At 49.6% G+C, this 18,709-nt stretch overlaps 2 protein-coding genes across 5 annotated transcripts; both read right to left on the bottom strand.

The window, feature by feature from the left end:
- Positions 1-478: 478 nt before the first annotated feature.
- On the bottom strand, positions 479-6,994 carry Arid3c (AT-rich interaction domain 3C). Of its 3 annotated transcripts, XM_076843335.1 has the most exons (7): positions 6,680-6,994; positions 4,895-4,967; positions 2,822-3,005; positions 2,393-2,694; positions 1,351-1,533; positions 1,039-1,128; positions 479-579 (listed from the first exon to the last, which is right to left on the bottom strand). In XM_076843335.1, the coding sequence occupies exons 1-7, from the start codon at positions 6,992-6,994 to the stop codon at positions 479-481; spliced, it is 1,248 nt and encodes a 415-aa protein (XP_076699450.1). The 3 variants fall into 3 exon arrangements, with proteins under 3 accessions (XP_076699450.1, XP_076699451.1, XP_076699452.1); XM_076843336.1 differs by lacking the exon at positions 1,039-1,128; XM_076843337.1 differs by lacking the exon at positions 1,351-1,533.
- A 6,347-nt stretch (positions 6,995-13,341) lies between these two features.
- Sigmar1 (sigma non-opioid intracellular receptor 1) lies at positions 13,342-15,968 on the bottom strand. Of its 2 annotated transcripts, none has more exons than XM_076843334.2 (4): positions 15,629-15,961; positions 15,292-15,492; positions 15,066-15,158; positions 13,342-14,312 (listed from the first exon to the last, which is right to left on the bottom strand). In XM_076843334.2, exons 1-4 carry the CDS (start codon positions 15,777-15,779, stop codon positions 13,591-13,593), a joined length of 1,167 nt encoding a protein of 388 aa, XP_076699449.2. In that variant the 5' UTR covers positions 15,780-15,961; the 3' UTR covers positions 13,342-13,590. The 2 variants fall into 2 exon arrangements, with proteins under 2 accessions (XP_076699449.2, XP_076699447.1); XM_076843332.1 differs by having other exon boundaries at positions 14,126-14,442; positions 15,629-15,968.
- Between the last annotated feature and the right edge of the window lie 2,741 nt (positions 15,969-18,709).

The raw sequence follows: 18,709 nt of genomic DNA, 5'->3' as shown, positions 1-18,709 counted from the left end.
GCCTTTTCCTCAGAGCCCCCCTCCCCCATCTAATGTTGCCTGTGTACCACATCCTTCCTCCCCCCACCCATTCAGACCAAACAAGAAGAGGAGGCACTGGAGTGGGAGGGAACACAACTTTATTAGGAAATGTAACCTGAGGGACATCTTCAACAACACCCAATCCAACCCTTCACCTGGCTCCTGAAAGGCTATGTGCCAAAGATGATATTGACACAAAGGGCATATGACAGATTATGGGGGTTGCTTCTGGAAGAATCCTTTGGTAGATGCTGCTGGAATTGACTAGGGAGGTGGTGCCCTCCTTTTACAATGAGGTAGATGGAATGTCAAAAGAAAACCTTTTGGCATGGAGGTGGGGTGTGGTCATCTCCCAGGGCTGGGTCCCAGAGTGAGCATCCTGAAAGAATCAAGGCAGAAGGGTGCCTCCTCCGCCCTCAGCAATGGAGCTGGGACTCTTAATTCTGAATAGGAGCTCTCAGGGCAAGTTGCTGGAAGGGTGCCCAGTAGAAGGTGGGGGTGCAGGGTTGGTTGGGCCCTGGGAAGCTGGCACAGGCTGGCGGCGAGCAAAGAGAACACCTGGCAAAGGGGTGAGGAAATGGCAAAAAGCAAACACAAGCAGGAGAGGGTGGGACACAGAAACAGAATGGAACAAAAGTAAGTGTCCTGATTGTTAGAGCACCACACACATACCCTTATCACAAACCAATGGAGGGCAAGTCCCTTTGGTCAGTGAGAAACTCCTATGCCAATGCAGATACCCTCAAACAGGTAAAAAAAGAAATACTGACACTAATACATAGGCCCATGACAAGGCAGATATCCCATGATCACCATGCCACAGAGGCCATGCCTTGGACCCCATGCCATAAACACACCCTTTAACCCATGCCAGTGTAGCAATCCCCTGAACCCCATGTTACCATGCAAGTTCAGCTATCCCTGAACCTCATGCTAGTAGAGAAAAATCTAAAACCCCCATGCTAGTCTAAATACCCCTGACTCCATGCCAGTGTAGACAACCTACAGTACCCATACCAGTGTAGACTACCCCGTTGATCTCTAGCGCCATGTTGATACTGCTGATGCCACTGCCTGCCAGATTGAGGGGCCCATCCAGCCGCTCTTCTGTCCAGGAGGGGGAGTAGTCACATTTCAGGGAATCAGATTTCAGACTTAGAAGTCCCCCATTTCTATAGATGGCCCACATTTCACTTTAGCCCCCATACCTGTAATCACACTTGTCTATAGAGGGAATTGGCTGCCCACCTTCAATACCTATCAAGTCATGGGTCTATCTTCCCTCAGTGCATAGGACTGAAGACCCCTCATCAATAAGCCCTTCCTCACCCCTCAAGGGAACTTTGCTGCGGGGCAGGAAACTGGGGGGTGCACTGGGTCGAGGTGGGTCCACAGGGCTCATTAGCACAGCCCTCTTCTCTGGAGGCTCCTCTGTTGCCAACTTCTCCCGTGGTGGTCCCAAGGCAAGGCCCACAGGTAGTTGCAGATGAGGGGTTGGAATTCCACTCTCCTCTGGAAGAACAAGTCATTACCTCCTCAGGCCCAAGCAAGGTGGTTCTTCCCCAAGTCAGGGATCAAGAGAGGACATCCAAGCTCAAAGCACCAACTTCAATCTCTTCCCATCCAGAACTTCAGGCTAGAGGCCGGGGTATGGTGTCAAGCCCAAAGGGCCAATATATAGGTTTGGGTTGGTTTAAGAGAATTTGGGAGACTTTCTTGTTCTTGGTTGTCAAATAATCCAAGACATAAGGAGGCAGACCACATGCAAACAGAAGTCCTGGGTGCATAGGGGTGGAATGAAGCTGCTTTGGATAAAGCTACTATGGACCTTTTCCTGAGCTTGGTACCTGGTACACCGGGTTAAGCCTTGGAGTCAAGGCTTTATTGACTCCAAACCTCAGGACTTCTATACCTTAGCAATACTCAAACCTCAGAGCCCAGTTAAGTCGTGTTGCTCCCAAATTGCAATGCCTCCCGGACCTCAGGATCCCTACTATTTCTTTCTTTCTTAAAATATTTTTAGTTGTTGATGGACACAATACCTTTATTTTATGTGGTGCTGAGGATGGAACCCAGTGCCTCACACATGCAAGGCAAGTGCTCTACCACTGAACCACAACCCCAGCTCCCACTATTGATTTATTTATTTACCTATTTATTCTATGGTGGACTGAGGAGTGCTTTTCCACTAAGCTACATCCCCAGCCATTTTTATTTTTTATGTTGACCATTTATGTTGCTAAATGGTCTTGCTGCCTTTGAACTTGCAACCCGTGCCCCGCAAAATCCTTTCATTAATGTTTCCTACATCTCAGAGCACGCATAGACCTCAAAACCACCCCGCCCCCAAAGCCTCCTGGGTTCCTCTCACCTTTCTTAATAGGGCTGGGACTCAGCTGGGCGCAAGCAAGCGCTGGTAGGCCAGAGGCGGAACCCTGGGCGGGTCCAGAACCAGAGCCTGAGAGAGTTGCGGGCGGGGCTGGGCCAGGGCCAGGGCCAGAGGCGGGGCCGGGAGCGCCCCTAGCGGGTGGCCCTGCTAAGGTGAAGAGCGGAGCTGCGGTGTAAGCTTGGCGACGGCCCTCGCGCCGATTGCTGTCTATGGCGGCCTGGAGTTCCCCCGGGGAGCTGAGCGCCCGCGTCTCGCACTCGTACGGGTACAGGTACTTCATGTACCTAGAGGCGGATCGGGGCAGGGAAGGGAGGCTGGGCCTAGCTGGTCAAGTCCCACACCGCGCCGCCCTCCACATCCTCACCCCCCACCCTGCGTGCCCTTCCCTTTCGCCAGCACCCCAGGCCTCACTGGGTGCGGAGAGTGAAGGCGGCTGAGGTGATGGTGGTGGGCAAACTGAGGCCCCGCGTGACCTCCCGCCACACTTTTCGGTTGATGACTTCCACCAGGCCGCCCTTAGCAGTCACCAGGCGAAACAGCGCATACAGGTCCAGCACCTGCTTCGCCATAATGGGCACACGATTCACTGGTGTCCCTGATGGGGAGTAGGCAGAGAGTCAGAACACCCGTAGGCCCTGTCTGAGGGCATCCCTGGGGACTGAGGGAGTTGAGTGCCCGCACTATGCTTAGAGAGGGATGGCAGAGGGATAGGGAGGTAGGATTACAGGCAGAGCCCCCAGATTCTCCAGGGCCTCCATCGTAGCAGGAAGGACGGGAGTCTAGACCAGGGGTCAGCAAACTTATTCTGTAAAGGGCCAGATAGTAAATATTTCAGGCTTTGCAGGCCAATAGATCTCTGTCACAACTAGTCAACTCTACAATTGTAGCCTGAAAGCAGCCTTGGAGAATACCTACTAGAGAATGGGTGCAAATGTGTTCCAATAAAACTTTATTTGCAGGCTCTAAAATTTGAGTTCCACAAGCTACAAATGTTATTCCTCTTTTAATTCTATTTTCCAAATTGGTTAAAAAAAAAAAGAAGAAGAAGAAGAAGAAGAAGAAGAAGAAGAAGAAGAAGAAGAAGAAAGAAAGAAAGAAAGAAAGAAAACCATTGTATCTCGAGGGTAACTGGATTTGGCCTGAAAGCTTTAGTTTGCCCGTCAATCCCCGGGATAGACTGTAGGAAGGACTAGGGGAGAGCTGAATTCCCCTAAACAGCAGCCCCCAATGACTGCCCAAGGCGGAGGTGGAGGGGAGCGGGGGCGGAGAACCATGGCAGGTGGAAAAGAATCAGTTCCTGCCTGGGCCCCGCCAACTCTGCAGCCAGCGCCACCCCCGCCAGCCAGTCCTGACAAAAGGGCCTGTCTCCGCTGAGCGATGGGCCCCAGTTAATTCCTTACCGATCCCGTCCCCCTTCCACCGCCGCCTTTGGACCCGAACAATTAGCTGCGGCCTGATTAATGGGGGGAAATTATCGGCCCTGCGGGACCGCCCTCCCCCACTCCCCACCCCCCAACCGGGCAGCCCCGAAGAGGGAAGCAGGGACTTAAAGGGAGGCAGAGCCGGGGGTGTGGGTAGTGCTGGCATCAGCTCAGACTACCCCACCCCATTCTCAGCGTAGAGAAGGCCCCAAGGAAGAGGCAGAGAGGGGACACTGGGACCAGAATAACCAGTGTTCCCTGGGGAGCAAGAGGTCCTGGGACCCCACCAAGTGTCCCTGGGAAGGACAGAAAGGGATGCTGGGCTTGGGTGGTGGTCCAGGGAGACTTGGACCAGCAGCTGCACTAAGGGAGGGGGGGCTGCAGTGCAGCCAGTTAATTAGCGGCTTATCAGGCTGCGCTCTGAGTGAGTTAATTAGCTTTGTAGAGAGAGATAATGAGTCAGTGTTCAGTCCCATGAATCTGGGGAGAAGCTGAAGTGATGGACTGCGGCCCACCCTGATCCCCTCCTGGACCCTTCTTGCATTATTTCTTCCAGCTCTGGAAAGGAATTCCTTCTCTGCCAACTTCCCATACTTACATGGTCCCCCAGCCCATCCCTTGGGAAGTCCTTCCTTCAGTCTAATCCTAGTCCTTCCTGCTACAGAGCACATGGGGAATTCCCTGACTGAAGCAGGGGAAAACTGAGAAAAGACAGGTTGGAGGTACTGGCCCCCCACCATAGAGAATTAAGGCATTACCAACCCTCCAGTACTGGGACCCCACCCCACCCCAAGCCAGTCACCCATCAGTTCCTCCTCCCACCCTCCCAATTGATTCCACACTCATTAAGCTGCCAGTGGGCTGTTGACTAATTAATCCTGGGGTGGAGAAGGGGGGCAGGGTCAGAGGTTAAAGACACTATTGAAGGCCTAAAGGACAGGTACTGCCAACCCTAGGCCCCTGCTGGGAGGACCCCACCTGGGGACTACAGCCTGGTGTCTCCCTTCCTCAAACCTGGTAAATGGGGGCAATTCTAGGTCCTTCCCTGCATCACCTCACTCACCCCTCTTCTGCATGAAGCTAAACAGGTCATCCAGAAATTCCTTCCTCCTGGGGTCTGCATCAAGTTCATACAACTGGGAAAGGACCAGGGTCACTCTTTAGCTCCATAGAACCCCCTCCCCTGGGACCCCAATTCAGGTTGTACCCTGAACAAGAGTCCCTAGCTGAAGGGGTAAATTGGGCCTGAATATGGACCCCCTGGTATTAGGCCCATCCCAGGGGTAGGTAGGGGTGCCTTTTTCTAAAACACACAGACCCATCCTGGCTAATGGTGCTCTGGGCATCTCAAAACACTCATAGGGAAATTATAGGGAAGAAGGGAAGCAGGAAGAAGCTTGGGCTGCTTAAGCCAGGCTAGGTTTGTGCTCCATTCTGAGGAAACTGCTGTGTGTCTGAGGCATCATTCATTCTCATTCATGTGCAAGGCCCTCATGCTGTTCACATCCTTGTGTTCCAGGGTTTGTGTTGTGTAAAAGGCAGGAAGGATGCTCAGGGACTCCTGGATTGACCTTCTGACCTGAGCTTCCAGAGGCAGTTACCCTGTGCCTACTGAGGAAGCTGCCACAGAGGCACTGGCCAAGTACCACAGGACCTGCGGGGTTAAGGAATGAGGGACCTACCAGTCATCCTTCTAATTCCTAGTCACCTAGACCCCTGTCCCAAGCATCACCTCTCAAATCTAAGAAGAGCAATTCCCAAAGTAATAGTCATTGACCCAGAATAACAGTCCCTGAGTAACACCTATAGGTAACACTCCATCCCCCAATAAGAACTTTCAGAGAAAAGATCACCCATGAGTAACAAAACCTGGAGAGTCACATGCCCACAACACAGAGCCCTAAGTCTTAGATGAATAGCTATAAATTATATTCACACTCTCCAAGTAATAAGTCCCAGAGTAACATTCACGAGGGCTATATCTCTGGAGTAACAGGACCCTGAATAACACATTCTTACACTAATGCCACAGAGTTCTAGCCACAGATGAAGACATCTAGAGAACATTGAAGACCAACAAACACCCTGCAAGTAATGCTGCCAGAATAGCACACCTGGAGTCACAGACCTGAGTAACACCTTCATAGTGACAGCCTGGACTAGTATCCTTAGAATAAGACCCAGAGGGTTTCTCAGGGAGAAAGAATCTTGAATCAAGGTCATGTGAGTAAGTCTTGTCATTCTCAGCTGCATAGGGTCCTTTTAGTCACACTGTAGCTGTAGTGGCCAACACAGACTGGGAACTGTCATCCATGAAGTTTAGGCCAGGTAGAACATTTGGATGGGAGAGTGATGTGATAGGAAAGAGGAGGGGTGTACCAGCCTACCAAAGAAGTGGCAATATCTATTCTGCCTCCAAAGACAGAGGGAAATGGTATAGGACACTCCTACTGGCCCTGGTGACTTGATGTGTGAAAGGGTAGGTAGAGTGGTGCTGGTACAGGAATTCCCAAGCCCCAGAACCCCCTCCCTCAAAGCCCTCTACACCTCCCACCTTTCTTATGGACTCACTAATGGCTTCCAATTTGTCAGTCTCCTTGTTTTGGGGTGTCTTCTGCACCTCTTAGAATTGTTTTTGTGCAATTTCCACATATCTGAGTGTCTTTCCCACCCTGTCTATCCCCCAGTCTTGTCTGTCTCTGTCTCTCTCTCTCTCTCTCTCTCTAGGTCTCCGTGTCTGCCTTTCCTTCCTTTAGAGGCGTTGGGGATGGAGGGACTACTGATCACTTGGCTCTGCTTTTGCCCAGAGGGAAGGAAGGGGGGAACCCTTACAGTGAGGGAATCGTACCTGCTTGAACTGCTCCTCATAGGTCCACTCGTGGGGATGGGGTCCAGGGGGCTGGCTGGAAGGTGAGCTGGGGCCCTGGGCCCTTGGACAACTCTCATCAGTTGCCTCCTGCTCTGCTCCAGCTTCCTCCCCCTCCTCATCCTCTTCAGCATCCTTCTCTTCATCAGCCCCAATTTCCCCCAAGGCCCCCTCTGGAGCCTGCAGGGTCTGGGGACTAGGAAAGGGAGGTCGGGATGGCAGCGGTGGATGTGGAGGAACCAAGGGCCCCACCCCTTGGGCCAGACGAGCAGCCTGCTGTCTCTGCAGGACCTCCATTACAGCTTCCAGGCGCAGTCCCCCTGCTGGGGTCGGCCCTGGTACCAGGCGGGGCCCAGAGGAAAGGGCCATCTGCAGGGGAGGGAATTATGGGTGCTGGGCCTTGCTGCCCTACACCCCCCAACACAAGGGAGATGGTCATGGATTCAGGGACATGCAGGGGGTCTTAAAAACAAAACAAAACACAACAAAAAGACAGAGCTTTCCCAGAGATGTACAGAGACAGAGATAGAAAAAACAGGAGATACAGAGACCAGACCCAGGGAGTAAGAAATAGCCATGACTGAGGACAGGGAAAGGCTAAGCAAATCATAGAGGGTGACAAGGACCAAGGGAGATTGAGGAGAGAGGAAGAGAGATATGAGAGAGGGGGTGGGGAGATTGATTGAATATAACAGAGATACACAGATAGAGATGGAGATGGGACAAGGAGAGACTGAAGTGGACCTGAGAGAGACCAAGATGGAGAGAGACAGAGATTAGACAGAAACATGGATGGGAAAATATGAGATTGATAGACATTGGGTAGAATGACAGGAAGGGTAAGAGAGAGGAACAAGAAATAAAGGATGTAAGTGACAGGCAGTCCAGATAGAGACAGAGAGAGTGAATCGAATAGAGACAGGTTGAGAGAGATAAGGAAAGACCGACGACGCAGCAGAAGACAGAAGAGAGGTAATAGAAAGAGACGGGGCGAGACACAGAGACGGAGAGACCGGGACAGGCAAAAACAGACTGAAACAGGGCAGGCAAAGGACAACAATCAAGCAGGTGCAAGAACAGAGGGCGGTGGGGGCAGTGATTGGGAGCGGGACGAGACCGGACGGGAAGGAGGTGGCGGAGTCACTGCGCCCAGCTCTCTGGCTCCCGGCACCCGACAGTCGCACTCACCGGCCTGGCGCGGCCCGCTGCCCCGGGTGTCTCCACGGCGGTCCCTCTGCTCCGCCCGCCTCGGGGGCGACCCCTGCTTTCGCTTGGTTCCTGGCTCAGGGTCCCCGCCGCGGTGCACTCTTGCGGTCCTGCGCTACTCTGGCAGTGGCGCGCTCACTCGCTGTAGATCTGCTGGCTGCGGTCGCGGGGGCGGGACCCGAGCCCCGGAAGGCGGGCGGGGATGCAGGGGGGAGAGGCCCCTGTGGGCTCTGCTTCTCTCAACCCCCCAACAGGTGTCTCCCACCTTCCTTACAGTCAGACTCCGGGGGAGGGGCGCTGGAGAGCCATGGGAAATCGGGAGCGTGAGGAGTCCACCGTCGCTGGACTCTGGACTAGGACCCCGCCCCACCTCACCAAGACACCCGACACCCATACTCAGTGCCGGGCGTGCATACACAAACAGCCGCTTTCACACACTAACACACCTTGTCATAAGTTCAGGCACGCAGCTGCTCAATTTTACACACTGGGTTCCATGGCACTACGGCGTCAGAGGCCTGGGCTGGCTGTGATCACTAGGTGAATCACTCTGCGGGATACTGGGGTGAGTGTTGAGCCTGGCCAGACCAGAAGCTTCTTCTCCTGCTCTGTCCACATGCTGTCCTCAGCTGCATGCGTGATGCAGTTTACACACAGGTGTGCATATGGCGATGTATCCACACCTATGTACTCCCACACTCAGAGGTCTTTGAGCTGCCTATGCACCTGCAACAAGGTATAAGCACCACATGCAACTACACAACTACATACAGTTCTGTCTTTTAAAAAATTTCTTGACATTCTATTATATATTTCCAAAGGTGCACAGGAGAAGAATTAAGAGTATAATGAGCCCCAGGCACTCATCATTTGTTTGTTTCACAAGTGATCAGCATTTTGCCCACTTTCACACACATTCTCCACTTGTGTGTTCCTGACACCCAAATCTCTATTTCCCCTCAGTCAATTGCTTTGGTCCCACCCTACCCCAACTATCCACCAGATGCTGTTCCTTTATTGGGGTTCCTAGGTGCCAGGCCATGATTTCTCTGAGCAGCTTGAACCCTATTCCTCTGGGGCACCCCTATACTTATTCAGTTTTATTCGGTGCCCAAGGAGACCTCCATCTACCAAAGGCATGATGATCATCCTAAGGTGAAGGAATAGTAGGTGTCTGTAAGGGTGAAACATAGTATGGGTATGAAGTACCAAGGACCATTCTCTCTCTCTCTCTCTTTTTTTTTTTTTTTTTTTTTAAAGAGAGAGAGAGGCAGAGAGAGGTAGAGAGAGAGAGAGAATTTTTAATATTTATTTTTTAGTTTTTTCGGCGGGCACAACATCTTTGTTTGTATGTGATGCTGAGGATCGAACCTGGGCCGCACGCATTCCAGGCGAGCGCGCTACCGCTTGAGCCACATCCCCAGCCCGCAAGGGCCATTCTCAATGAGGTCCCTGGGTGACCTCATATCCAGTGAGGCCCACATGCCCAGGGCCATGATTCCTTTAGAGGGCAGGAATCTAGGAATGACTTTGTCCATTTGCTCCTCCCTCCCACTCTTCAAATCAGTCCACTCATCTCAGCCTCAGCTTGCCCCAGCCCAGACCATCGGTTCTTCTTACCAGGATCTATGTTGGATGCCTGCTTTCCTCCTTCTCTGCAGCCCAGATCTAAGTCCTTGCTCTCTATGGAACATTCCACCACTTCCCCATAGCAGTTGGCTATGATTTCTTCTGAGGCAGAGCCAAATCTCCTTCTCTGCCCACTCACCCCTATGCTGGGCCCACAGAGGGGAGAACTGGTGAATGCACAAAGGCCAATAATCATGCCCTCCTCATTTTGTGGATGACTAGAAGGCAGAGCTTAGAAATCCATGGAATTCCAGTGTCCAGCTTGCTTCTCTTTCCCCCAGCTTCCCAGGGCTGCTCACAATGTCTAGAGAGATAGATTTCTCTTGAAAAGGTAGGAACTTGCTTGGGGAAATTCAGTTCTGAGGGTTTGGAGATTGCTTTTTGCAGAGTTTGGGTTGGGGGAGGAGAGAGGCATGGAACTGAGCAGCTACCCCTTTCCCTTCAAAATAAAAAGTATCAAGCAAAATAAACACACCTTTGTGGTCTGAGCTGAGAGGGCTACAACTGGGAAGGGTTAAGGGGAAGGAATAAGCCCGAGTAGAACCTGGTTTTTCTCTCTCTTCATCTGTGAAAAGGAAAGGCTACCTCTTACACCCACACAATAGTCTGGCCCTATACAGAGACAAAGACAAACAAAATAATCTAGACCTGAAGAAACCAATACTTCATTAATCCAACACCTATTTATTGAGTACCTACTTTATGCCAGAAACTGCTGGACACAGGTGTAAATAAAACAAAGTCCTTGTTATAATACATAATTCTAATGGAGGAAATATATATTGTGTCTGATGGTGATAGATACCATGGAGAAGGGAATAGAAACTGGAAAGCATATTGGTTATCTATTGCTGTGTAACAAATTACCACTAAACTTAGAAGCTTAAAACAAACATTATTTTCTCACAATTCCATGGGTTGGGGATTCACAAGTGGCTTAGCTAGGTGGTTCTGACTCATTCATTGTCTTTTATGAGACTATAGTAAAAATGTTGGCTAGGGCTGCATCTGAAGCCTTGACTGGGGCTGGAAAATTCACTTTCAAGCTATTGATAGGAGGCCTGTTTGTCCCCCACATGGACCTCTATACAGGATTGCTAGTGTATCCTCTTGAAAAGGCAGGTGATTTTTCTCAGAGTGATCCAAAAGAGATTAAAGAAGCTGCAATGCTTTTTATGGCCCGTTCTAAAAGTCACACACTGTCACATACATTGTTAAAGTACATAAGTAAGTCTAGTCCACACTCAAAGAGAAGGAAATTAGACTTCACCTTTTGAAGGGAAGAATACCAAACCTTTTTGCAGAGTGAGCTGGAGTGCAGCTCAGTGGTACAACACTTGCTTAACATTCACAAGGATCTGGGTAACATCCCCAGCACTCACAGAAAAAGAAATATGTGGAGGTATTTTAAAAACCACCACAGAATGGGACACATTATGTAAGTGTTAAGTGAAGGACTCTTTGAGCAGGAATTAAAAAAGGGAAGGACAAGAGCTATAAAGATATATAGGAGGGACTGTGGCTGTGGCTCAGTGGTAAAGTGCTTGCCTTGCATGTGTGAGGTACTAGGTTCAAGCTTCAGCACCAGGCAAAAATAAATAAAGATACTGTGCTTTCATGTACAAGTAAATAAATATTAAAAAAAAAAGATATATAGGAAAGAGCTTTGAAGTCAGAATAGACAATGCAAATATCCTGAGGTAGAAGGGTACTTGATGTGTTGGAAGAGAAGCTAGGCCACTGGTCCTACAGTAGTTGGGAGTGAGTTGGATGCTTGGTCAGAGGTAACATGGGCTTGGAGTAGGCCAATGGAAGGGGTGAAAGGACACTGAGATGCAAAACCATTGGAAATGTCTCAGGAGCTTGAAAGTCTGCCTCCAGCTACTATGTGAGAAACAGCAAGCGTGATCAGTTTATATGGTCATTGCAGTGGTCCAGGCAAGTGATGATGGTGTTTTTGTCTTGAGTGGTTGCAGTGAAGTTGGCAAGAAGTGGCTGGAGTTTGGATATGTTTTGAAGATAAAACAGATTCATTGATGGATCAGATATGGGATAGAAAAGAATGAGAGATGTCTAAGAGAACTCCAAAGTTTTTGGTCTGGAGAGCTGAATAAATGGGAGTGTCCTAAATTAGAGAGTAAAGACTACAGTGGGTGGAATGGGCCAGGATTGGGAGAGAAATCAGTTTACTTTAGCATCTAAAGTATGAGATGACTATTAAACAGCCAAGTCAAAATGTTCAGTAGAGATGGAACTCCAGGAAGAGATGTAGGCTGAGATATTTATATAGATGGATTTAAAGTCATGAAATAAATTGAGATCACTTAGGAGGGGACATAAAAAGTTTAAGGACCAAGTCCTCAGAAGTCAGAAGTTGAGGAGATAGGGTTGACAAAAGAGGCAATAAAGGAAAAAAGTATCCTAGAACCTGAAAGTGTTTTAGAAGTGATTGCTTTTGTCAAAAGAAAGGTGAGAAGTATGAAATGAGTACTGAACTTAGCAACAAAAATGCAGAGGATCTTGGTAGTCATTGGTGGAGGGAGGGGAATGGGCACTGGGACATATCTGACAGATATATGCTCTGAGCCTAGAAGCAGCGCTGTTTTTACCAGGTGGGAGAAATCCTCCGTGGAGGTATGATATTGCAACCCAGGATCAATAGAGAGGCCCCAGCCAGGAGGGCCTGTTATAGCCAATATAGTAGTATTTGAGATGGCCAACTTGCCTGGGCTTCACAGTCATTTAAAGTCACCCGTTTAGATTTTTAAATTTGAACTTTTGATGTCATTTTCAAATGAAGTTATACATGCAGTCTTTAGTATGTGTTCATTAGAATATCAAATTTAAAAATGTCTATATTAAATTATAACTGTTTCTTCCATTTTATTTATTTATTGGTACCAGGAATTGAACCCAGGGGTGCTTAACCACTGAGACACATCCCCAGCCCTTTCTGATATTTTATTTAGTTGCTTAGGACCCCCTAAGTTGCTGAGGCTGGCTTTGAACTTGCAATCCTCCTGCCTCAGCCTCTCAAGCTGCTGGGATTAGGGGGCATGAGCCACCATGCTTGGCTCTTCCATTTTTAACATACCCGGATTCTAAAAGGCGGGATTAGTCTGGGCCTTACTCAACACAAGAGGGGCAAGACAGGTGAGGAAAGCTTGGTGCCTAGAGTATAAATGCTAAGAATAGGTCTTTTGATGTGAGTGCACTTTAGACCTCTTTTGTGTCACTTTAGTCCTAGCCCTATATAATTCTCATACCACAAGTACAGTGTCTGCTCCCCACTCCAGCTTCCTCCACAGAAGTGCTGGGTCCTACTGAAAGGAGACCACGGAATGGAGGTACTCCTGCCCTAAGTGCAGATGGATGCCATATTCTGGAAACCCAGAAAAAAAGCAGGCTTGAGAATGATGCCTTTTCGCTCAAAAGTGGGTATATACTGCCACCCCATGGCCATCCAGGGCTGGATTCGGAAGACTGTTCCTAGAATCATACCTGCACAGTAAAGACACCTCACTCAGGTGCAAATTTCTTAAACTGTGGTATTCATAATTGTGTTGGAAGGGATCTTATTACACATGCTAATTTCAAGGCCTCACCTCAGAAAAATTGACCTCTCAGGATGGAGCTCAGTTAACTGTGGACTCAATGAGCCTCCTAAGTAATTCCTAGCCACAATCAAGTACACAGTTCCTACTACAGTCCAAAGCCATTGTTTTATAAACTGAATTGCAAGCGAGAGGCCTCCTGAGGTCACCCAGAAATTATGGCTTTCTCTGCTGCTCAGACACACAAAGAAATGGAACTGTTCAATAGGTCTTTATTAACACAGACAGACAGATAGATGGACAGAGAATGTAGCACAGGCAGTGTTCTGGAAATGGTGATGGTGGTGTGCGTGCGCACATACAGAGAAAGCTTTCTCTAGGCCAGAGAAGGCCCCTTGGACCCAGGCCTACCTCTTCAGGCCTCTCCTCAGTGGTGAGACCCAAAGTTTCCCATCATACCCCAAGGGAAGGAGAGGGGTCTTTCGGAGATGGAGGACCTTTACTTCAACATTCTCTACATTCCTCTGGTTCCCCAAGTGACTTGGTTGCTGAGAGGGTCGGGGACAAGCCACAGGGGCACTTGCATAGCAGGGAAATGGAATGGGGATAAGGCATATGGTGAGGACAAGGGAGGTGAAGGGGAAGGACATCATAGCTATATGTGAAGGGGGCCTCCAATAGGCAGCTCCTCTTCCCCTTTACCCCCCTTCCCAGATTACTGCTGGGTTGAGGAGTCAGGCAGAGTGTAATAATACTCACCCCACCCTTAACTCCAGAGCCCGATTGCAGACAGGAATCTCTGGAAAGGCCTGAGTTAGTGAGTGAAGCTTGTGATATGTGTTGAAACATGACTGGCCCCCTAGGTATATGTGGGACTCCCTCTCTGGATGAGTGTGAGTGCATGATCCCGCAGTACACACAGGTCTTGGCATCTAATATATATGTCCCATTTGTTCCCATGGGTCTCTGTATGGGATGTATAAGCATGTTATGTCCCTCCTTGTCCAGCAGGACCTCAGTATCTGTATGGTTTGAGTATGTCCCTGTCTGTACATGGGTTCCAGCAAGTGGATGTCTGCAGGCCTGCCTGCTCCTGTCCATCCACAGATCTTCCTTCAGGCCTGAATGGTCAGGGGTCCTGGCCAAAGAGGTAGGTGGTAAGCTCAAGCCGGAGGCCCCGGGCATAGGAGCGAAGGGTATAGAAGAGAGTGAGGAAGTCCTGGGTGCTAAAGACAGTGTCAGCCAGTGCGAATGCCAGGGTAGATGGGATGACACCCCGTCCATACTCCACCATCCATGTGTTTGGCCCCCACTCCACAGCTGTTGCCTCGCCAGGCCCGTGCATCACTGTTTCCCCTGGAGGAAAGGGAACACCCATGTGAGGAGTCCAGCTCTGTTCTGCCCTTCCATTGCTGTGCTTCCCTGGCCCATGGAAAGTATGCTTATCTGGGGGTGGGAACTGAAGAGACAGCTTCAGGAAAGGAAAAGGTCTTCTTACCTCACTGACTGATCTCCTATCTTGAAGGGAAAAAGACTCAGACAACCAATCCTAAATCTTCTGTGGGGGCTCATGTTCTCTCTTGGGGGAAGCCATGAAGGGCTACCCATCTTGGCCAAGGGTTACTGAGTGGAAGTCTACATTTCCAAGTCTCATAAATATCAACTGGAAATTTAGCTAAACTTGGGCTTGGCTGGTTAGATATGGAGGGTTGGTTATAAGACTTGCAAGGCTTTCTGTTCAATCACAATTTCTAAATGTTTACATTCAACCTCAAAATCACTTGGAAGCCCAAAGCTCTACTTTTTGTGTTTATGTAAATTGCTTCATTATTAAAAAAAAAAAAAAAAAAAAAAAAAAAGGTCCACTCCCTGCCCCCTCCCTTCCCCATCTGTATGCCCTCCCCTGCTCCCCTCACACCCTCCACTCCCTGCCCCCGCTTCATGAGGGCACCCACCTCTCTGATAGTCTCCTAACTCACCTGGGTAGAATACCTCACTTTTGGTGGTACCCTCTCTCCACTGGTGGAAGATGCCGGAGATGATCGTGTCTGAGATCTCAGCCCAATAGCGCCCTAAGTGACAATCGGATGGACACCAACAATTAGGGTATCCGCACTATCATATTGCCCAGCCAAATACCAGAAAGGTGGGCTTGGGCCCTTGTATAGCCCCAGCCTCCCAGTCTGGCCCGCCGCTAGCACTGACCCGAGTGGCCGCGGGAGCCCAGGGCTGTGCCGAAGAGCAGCACGTACTCGGACAGCGAGGCGTGCAGAAGGCACATGGCACCCATCCAGCCGCCCGCGTTCACGAACACCCACTGCAGCTCCTCGTCAGGTAGCACGTGGCCTGGGTGCAGCCGCCGCAGCTCCACGATCAACCGAGAGAAGGCTAGCTCGTGGTCCAGCCCTGGCGGAAACGGAGGAACAGCAGAGTCAAGGCAAGCTCCAGGCCCGGCCTCCCGGACGGCGCCCTCGGAAACCTCGGCTCCCCTCCAGGGCCGCCCGCCCCGCTCCCGCCCGGCTCCCGCCCTCAGCCCGCTCACCAGCGTACTGCCGCGCTAGCTGCGCGATCTCTTCGTGCTGGAAGACGAAGCTCCGCGTACCCAGCCAGAGCCAGACAAGCTGGGCCAGCACTGCCACGGCAGCCAGAAGCAGTGCGACCCACGCCCACCGCCGACCCACGGCCCACTGCATTCTGGTGGGCAGCGCAGGAGGGAGGCTGGGGCTGGGGCTGGGACTGGGGCTGGGGCTGGGGTTGGGACTGGGGCTGGGGCTGGGGCTGGGGCTGCGACTCTGCCTCCGAGCCTGCCGCCGGCTGCCCACCGCTCGCTCCCCTGCCAGCACCGTGGTATGGCACGCCTTGGCCAATCGGAACAGTTCGGGCACCCTAGCACCGCCCCTTCGGTTGAACCATTTCCTCGCCAAGCGCGTAGAGACGTGGGGCGGCACAGCTCACGTGAGGAGAGGGCGTGGGCTAACCTCCGGCTGCGGGCGTTAGGGTATTCAGGGAGGGTCTTTCCTCCGCCGCGCGAGATGATGATGGGGGTGGGCGGCGGAGAGACCCAGATGGGCTCTCTAGCTGGCGAGCCCGGAAGTAGAGCCTTCTGCGACTGTGATTGGGTCCGCCTTTGAAAGCACAGAAACCGGGAGGAGGTAGTGCAATCCTTGAGCGTTAGGGAAGGCTTTCCAGAGGCGATGACATTAGTGAGACTTGGAGGGCATTCCAGTCAGCTGGACCCACTCCGGGAACAGAGGCCGAGAAGACAGCATGGAGTCTTCAGGGGCCTACAATTTATTCTTTGTTCCAAAGCACGAAATATGAGAGGTGGCCTTACAAACCAATGGAGGGTCATCCCAGATATCAGGAGGGCAGCGATAGAATTGGATCTTGCCACAGGGTGGCACAGGGCTACATAGTGGAAGGGAGCAAGGTGAGAGTTGAGGAAATCATGACTATGATCCAGGTAAGAAAACAGGTCTCTATTATTGGAGACGGAAAAAAAGAAAGGGCTTCAGAACTCTGGAAATATCCAGAGTTAGTAGGCTTCCTCTCTCTTCTTACTGAAATACCTTTTTCTCTCCAGCCCATTCCCACACCTTCTCCATCGTTGGCTAATAGGCACTTGAGTGTCCGGTTCTGAAGTTCAGATCCAGTCGAGGTAGATGATAGAAGTTGTCATTCTTTCAGGGATATGGCTCTAAACAGTGCAAGCATGATCTTATTCCAGTTTAGAAATCTCACTGGGAATCCTACAGAAAAGATGGTGATTAAAACGCCCGGATTCAATCCTCAGCACCACATACAAACAAAGATGTTGTGTTCGCCGAAAACTAAAAAATAAAATATTAAAAAAAAAAAAAAAAACCCTAAAATATGGGGAAGGAGGGGGAAAGTGCTCGGGAATGATATTGGCCAAAACTTATTGTTATGTTGTCTATTGTGTGCATGTACAAATATGTAACAACAAATCCCACCAGTATATACAACCACAATGCACCAATTAAAAAAAAAACCCTAAAACATGGATAAAATCTCAAAAAGAAGGGAGAATTGAAAAGATAAGGTGAAGGACAGTGTTCTAGAGAATACCAACCCAAAGGGATAGGCAGAGGAAGAAGAGAACAAAAACGAAGAGAAGCAAAAGAGAAAAAAGAGGAAGCATAGTGCTGTGATTTATATATAAATTCTGAAGCTGGACAGCCAGGTTCAAAGCCTGGCTCATAACCACCTAATAGTGTGATCTTCGACAAATTGCTTAAACTCTCTGACTCAGTTTTCTTATCTGTAAAATGGAACAAATAAAAGCACATACCTTTATGGTAATAAAGATTTTTAAAGCAATTAATGTATGGCACATGGTGGTCATTATATGTGTTATATGAATAAAACATAAAGAAGTAGAAGAGAATAGTCTCACACATGGGAGTGATAGAATGAAAAGGGCCAGCACAAATATAATTGAGAGGTTCAATAAGACAATGGGAAATAATCATTAGATTTCTCAGTAGGGGCAAGTGGCAGAGAAATGAGTGTTGTCTCCAAGACTACATTCATGAACCCATTTCCTTTTGCTCTTTTTTTTTTTTAATATTTATTTTTTAGTTTTCGGCAGACACAACATCTTTGTTTGTATGTGGTACTGAGGATGAACCCGGCTGCACGCATGCCAGGCGAGAGCGCTACCGCCTGAGCCATATCCCCAGCCCTCCTTTTGCTCTTGAGCAACCAGATTATATTCCATTCTACTCTGTATTTAGATGAAGCCAAGTGATTGTATTCTAGGCAATGAAATATAGGCAGAAGTTAAATGCCACTTCCAGATCTGGCTCTTAAAATGTCTTGTGAAATTCTTTACTTTCTTTCTCTCTCTCTCTCCCTTTTTCCCTAACAGTACTAGGGATTGAACACCCAAGGCCTTGCACATGATAGACAAGTGCTGTACTACTGAGCTACATCCCCAGTTACAGGCACACGCCTGTGCGCACGTGCCCCCCCCCCCCACATACACATTTTTTTTGGTGGCGTTGGGAATCAAACCCAGGACCTATGAATGCCAGGCAAGTACTTTACTACTCACCCACATCCCTAGCCCATGAGCCACATCCCCAACACCCAAGCCCTTTTGTATTTTTTATTTTGAGACAGGATCTTGCTGAATTGCTTATGCAGGCCTTGAACTCATGATCCTCCTGCCTCAGCCTTCCAAGTAACTGGAATTACAGATGTGCACCACCATACCCACCTATGTTGTCTTTTGATCCTCATGTGACCATAATTACAGAGGACATAGTAGAGAATTCTGAAGCCTTAAGGAATGGTAGAGCCACTAGGACTGTGGAGCCTAGGTCCCTGAATGCTGCATAGAGCAACTTGCCCCCATCCCAAATATACACCATGGATTATAATACCAAGCCACTGAGCTTGTGGGTTGTTTGCCACTGAGTTGAGGGTTATAGCAACCAAGGTTACTGACTAATACAGGGAAAAAGACATCCTATAATTTTTGTGCAGCTGAGAGTAGAGGATGAGAAAATAAGACTATTTTTTAGAAACTGGGTAGAGAAAAGAATGATAAACCCAGGATTAGTGGCACAGGCCTATAATCCCAGTTACTTTGGAGGTC

This window comes from Callospermophilus lateralis, chromosome 2 (genome assembly GCF_048772815.1).
Source record: "Callospermophilus lateralis isolate mCalLat2 chromosome 2, mCalLat2.hap1, whole genome shotgun sequence".
Taxonomy (NCBI): domain Eukaryota; kingdom Metazoa; phylum Chordata; class Mammalia; order Rodentia; family Sciuridae; genus Callospermophilus; species Callospermophilus lateralis.
Note: the sequence above shows the minus strand (reverse complement) of the source record. Positions and strands in the feature narration are given on the sequence as shown.